Source organism: Montipora capricornis, chromosome 4 (assembly GCF_036669925.1).
Source record: "Montipora capricornis isolate CH-2021 chromosome 4, ASM3666992v2, whole genome shotgun sequence".
Lineage (NCBI taxonomy): Eukaryota > Metazoa > Cnidaria > Anthozoa > Scleractinia > Acroporidae > Montipora > Montipora capricornis.
In genome coordinates, this window is record NC_090886.1 from 46,875,637 (window position 1) to 46,880,636 (window position 5,000).

General features: G+C 40.2%; 1 protein-coding gene across 1 annotated transcript in view; it reads left to right on the forward strand.

The window, feature by feature from the left end:
• LOC138047170 (uncharacterized) overlaps positions 1 to 4,056 on the forward strand; it is an 8,110-nt gene extending 4,054 nt beyond the window's left edge. Inside the window, exons 3-6 of the mRNA XM_068893904.1 lie at positions 1 to 342; positions 459 to 606; positions 1,043 to 1,183; positions 2,800 to 4,056. The exon at positions 1 to 342 is cut by the window's left edge and continues 917 nt beyond it. Of these exons, the coding sequence (XP_068750005.1) occupies positions 1 to 342; positions 459 to 606; positions 1,043 to 1,183; positions 2,800 to 3,879 (1,711 nt within the window). The 3' untranslated portion in view covers positions 3,880 to 4,056. The remainder of the gene's footprint in view (positions 343 to 458; positions 607 to 1,042; positions 1,184 to 2,799) is intronic.
• Positions 4,057 to 5,000: the final 944 nt, after the last annotated feature.

A 5,000-nucleotide genomic window follows, 5' to 3' on the forward strand; every position in this document is an offset into this window, starting at 1 on the left:
TGGAATTCAAATGCGCAGATTTGACAACAGCGGCCAAGTAGGAAGTGTCTACGACTGGGTTGGGTCTTTAAGCTTGGAGCCCGAGTATTTCACTCTCTCTATGCCGGATAACGCAAACATAAGCCCAGCCTTGCCAATAGAAACTGTCAATCGGGTGATGTTGTCGATGGCTGAGTGCGCGGAAACGCCATCTTTTCCAGATGATGATATTTGTTTTAAAGGTTTTGGTGCAGGGCCTGAAGAAAATCACTCAAGTTACAGTGATGAATCCGATGAGACTACGGAGCCACTTTCCCGTGTTTCAGATAAACCACCCCATGTGTTGATGAAGGAAGATGAAGAGTAGGTGCTTTTCGTTTGCGCTCACAACAATTTAAATCTTGGTTGTTATTGAGTGTCCATATGTCCATTGAAACTTAGGCTTTAGGAGTTGCTGTATTCCTTTGTTTTTTTTTTAGTTTAAAAGATGTCGAGTCACCTGGAGAAGATGATCAAGGGGTTGAATTCACTGCTTTGAATATAGAAGCAATGCATGCCGGGTTTTCCACTGGGGGATCACTGGATACCAATGAAGGATCGAGTCCATTGAACAGTAGTGATGATGAGGTACATATTCCACGGATTTCTTTGGTTGTAGGTGATGTTTCATAGCATATACCGCATTAAGATATATGGGTTACAATTGTTTAATACGTTTTTCAAAGGAAATACGAAATGGGTGAAATATCCCCCAGTTTTGCTACAGAGCGAAATTAACGTTGTCATTACTAACCAATGAGTAGGATTGACATCGGAACCTGTCAGGCAGAAGAGAGTAGAAAGAACACCTTTATCGCGAATCTTTACAAACTACCTTAAGTGCCTGTATTTTCATTCACTGATGATTCATGAAAGGCAGGCGTTATGTTTCAGTTTAAGGTCTGCGGTTGATAAAACAGTCTGGCAATTATGTGCTCAGTCTTTTCGATGGCACGGGCCCTTTTGTGCCTCACTGTATTCCTTGATGTAAGCAATATTCATAACGTCAGAAATGTTCATAAAGTTCCAGGTAGAAGAGGCAGCTACAAACGTACAAGGACGGCGAGGAAGAAGAGCTTCTCCAGGATATCAGTTTAGACAGCGTTATTTACAGGAGGTGACGAAATTTGCAGAAGTGAATGAAGCGGAGGAACAATCACAGCGAGTATGTATGATTGGATAAACAAATTTCCATGAAAAGTACTATAGTGCTCTAAAGGGCTTTATTTGATCCCAAAAGATCATTTTTACAGAATGTGTTCACTCTGGCGTCACGGGGGCCATATTTTAGGGAGCGTTTTTGAGAGGCGTTTTTCAGAGGCGGGCGGCAACCGGAAGTGAGTTGTTTTCCCTTTTAACTTGTCTTCACGCAACTACATTTACGTTTCTAAGTATATTTTCTCCATTAGAGATGATTAGTATAAAAATCTGGGAGACACCACTGTCCTGGCACGCGAAATGATCTCTTTCGGTTGCCGTCCGCATCTCAAAAACGCGCATGGAGGAGACGGGACAAAGCGGCGACATTCTTTACGCAAATTGTTTTATTAAAGCAGTATGGCTGTTGGTGACTTGATCGAACAAACTCAATGTATTCCATATTTAGATTTTGTCTACTCGTAAACCAATTAATACATATTATGAGCTTTTGGTGATCCTGATTGCCTTGACCAGAGGATTCTTTAAGGAGGCTCGAAAGGGTTTTCAGCTGAGCGCGCGCGCGCGCGCGTAAGCCACACACGTAATTTGTAAGCTGATTGCGTCAGCTCATGATCCCATCCGGGCTCATGATTCAAATGGATCACCAGAAATAAACCCTAACCGCTAATTTCGCTCACCCTTCTCCTAATTCCTATATACATGGAATATTAATAGACATCTCCTATTCACGAAAACTGCGGAGATTCTACACAGACGGTTTAATAGTCACTTAAATCCGTTTGTATTGGACTGTAGCTCCTCTCGCGCGCGGACCCGAATGAGCGGGTGACGCATGCGTAAATGCTGACCTTGTAACCCCCTCATTTTTCTCAGTTGATTTTGCAAATTTACTCGTTTATATCTCTGCTTCCGGACGGTGAATTTTTTCCATTTTTGGCATGTTAGCTTAGACTAATTTAAAACTTTTCTCTTCAAAATTAAAAAAAAAAAGGTTGGAGACACATTTCAAAAAAACTGATTTTTCCGAAAAACTGGCCTACAGATTTTGTTGAATTTTAAATATTTCAGAAAGTATCTCTAATATTATCTGGTAACGCTGAAGGGGAAAATTTCACCGTCCGGTTTCTTCAAAAAAGACCACATATGTTGACTTTAACACTCGAAGAAATGCCTAATATCGTTGCTATTGTTACGTGAATAGCCCACTTTCGATATATTAAAATTCAGTCCTAAACAAAAGGCATCATCTCGAGGCTCTGGGGAATAAACTCGTACAAATCCTTATATTTATTCCCCAGAGCCTTTAGATGATTCCTTTTGTTTAGGACTAAAATTTAATATATGGAAAGTGGGCTATTTGGAGTAAAATATAATGTGACAAATCTACGATGGGTACTTAATACCCTGGCCCAATTTCGTCTTGATATGATTAACCTAACTGTATCTAAGGACAATATGTTTATTTGTTTGAAAAAAGGGGAAACTATTTCGAGCCTCTTTAACTTAACGTGCAATGCAATTGTATTTTCCATCAATCTAGTCTCCCTCCCACCCAGCAGGTACTCTTGATCCTATTTTCATTTTCTCTCTCTCTCTCTCTCTCTCCCTGTTTCCTGACAGAATATTTCACACAAAAGGATGGACATCCTCGAGAAGCTTTTGGACCTTGGAGAGACCAAACAAGTGACCATAGACCGGGAGAACATCGTCGAGAATATGCTTAGATTGTATAGTAAAGGAGATGTAACAGAGTGTCTTTTGAATGTAAATTTCTATAATGAGTCCGCGGTTGATTTCGATGGGGTGAAGAGAGAAGCCTTTACGCTTTTTTGGGAAAAAGTACTCCCAATCTATTTTGACGGGATAAATAGTTATGTTCCTCGAATTTCGCCAGCAATAGACGAAACTGTTTATATTAGCCTAGGCAGAATTCTGAGCCACGGGTTTCTGATGGTTGGAGTTTTTCCAACCTCCCTTAATAAGATCTTTATTTCTGCTCTTCTCGTAGGCAAACAACATGTAAGCGACCAGAATTTTTTGGAGGGGTTCTTGGATTACATAAGTTCTTATGACAGTTTAAGAATGCAGAAGATTTTGGACGAAAACAATTCAAAGGCTCTCTCAAATGAAGACACTGACTTTTTGGTGGACTTTTTGTCCGAGTATGGAGTAACTAAATTGCCAAATGCAAGCAATTTACGTGCAATTGTACTTAGCGTTGCAAAGACAGAGCTGTGGAATAAGGTTGTGATGGCAGCAGACGCTATGAAGCAAGGCCTCTGTGAAGGCATGCTTAAAGAATTGTGGCTGCAAGTCACGAATCAGTCAGTCTTTGAGCTTTACAGCTCGTTGCGTGTGACAACTGAAAAAGTGCTCTCCCTGGTTTCTGTTGATAACCCAAGTGCAATGACAAAAGGACAACACATTGTCTACATGTATTTTAGGAGATACGTTCGTTGTCTAAACGAAAGGGAATTGACACGCTTGCTTCGTTTTGTAACAGGCAGTTCCACTCCAACCGTATCATCAATTAAAGTAATATTTCATGCGCAGCTGGGTAACTTGCCCCATGTTACTGTGCATGCTTGTTCAGGCGTGGTAGATTTGCCTTCTAGTGGCTATGACAGTTTTCCAGATTTTAGGTCGCAAATGACCGAGGTGCTAAAGAATGTAGACTCCTGGAGATTTTCCTTAGCTTAAGTAATTTTCCATTGTAACTAACCTTTTACTCAAGTAGCAGAATTTCTTGTTTAGTTTTAACTCGTTCAATTTTACTTACGCAAATTTTTACCTGTGCTTGCACGGGTCATAAAATTTGGCTTTAACCAGTTTTGCATTGTATGGTTGACGTTTCATAAATAAAAGTCTTTTTAGATATTCGCGGCGTGAGCCTCAGATAGCATCATGTAACTTTAAATTTACAAACTAAGGGAGACCAAGTACGGTTGACATCCAGCATCCATTTCATAGAAGAGCTCAACAGTTGCATAATTCGGATAAATCAGAGCTTACATCTCTTATTGTCGGAGGTGATTGGAATTGTACTTTGTCTAAAAAAGACACTGAGATCGGAGGCGCGCCATGGAAGCCGTCTACTTATCGCAATCTTATTCTGACCAACATGGAACCTTTGACCTAGTAAGCTATAGTAGATATTCAAAGAGTGCGGCATCCAAAAGTACTCGATTATTAAAATTTTACGAATGAATCCAAATCTCTAAAACAGAAATCTAGAATTGACTTCTTTTTCGTTTAGAAAAACGTCTCTAGAAGTGTAAAAAGAAAGGAAATCAACCCTGCAATTGCGGGGACCGACATTTTGGAAATTTAATAACACCCTAACACGTACCTTTGCGGCAGTAGATATTATAGCCATTTGACTGACAAGCGACTCTTTTGGGAATTATTGGAGATGCAAATTAGATCAGCGAGAATCTCTTTTTCTTAGAGTAGAGCGAAACGTATCAGTAGCTGAGAACGCGAATTAATTAAGATGTTGACGTGATGAATTGGATCTTACTATCTGTAACAAGTTTTCCTCCCCTACCATTGATGGGATACTAGAGGAGTAGCGCGAACCGCTGAAAGCGGAGCTTAAATCGATTTATAAAGGTAAAGGGAAAGCAGGCAATGTAGAGCAAAATGCTGCTGGATAGAAAATGGAGCACGACCAACAATATATTTCTTTAATCTTAATTACAACAAAAAAACCAACAATGAACTTAGATCACAGGATGACTATCACACGCAGTGAAACGATGATACTAGACAGACGTTTATGTACCCGGGGGGTGGGGCACTCCCTTATATGGGCTATACAG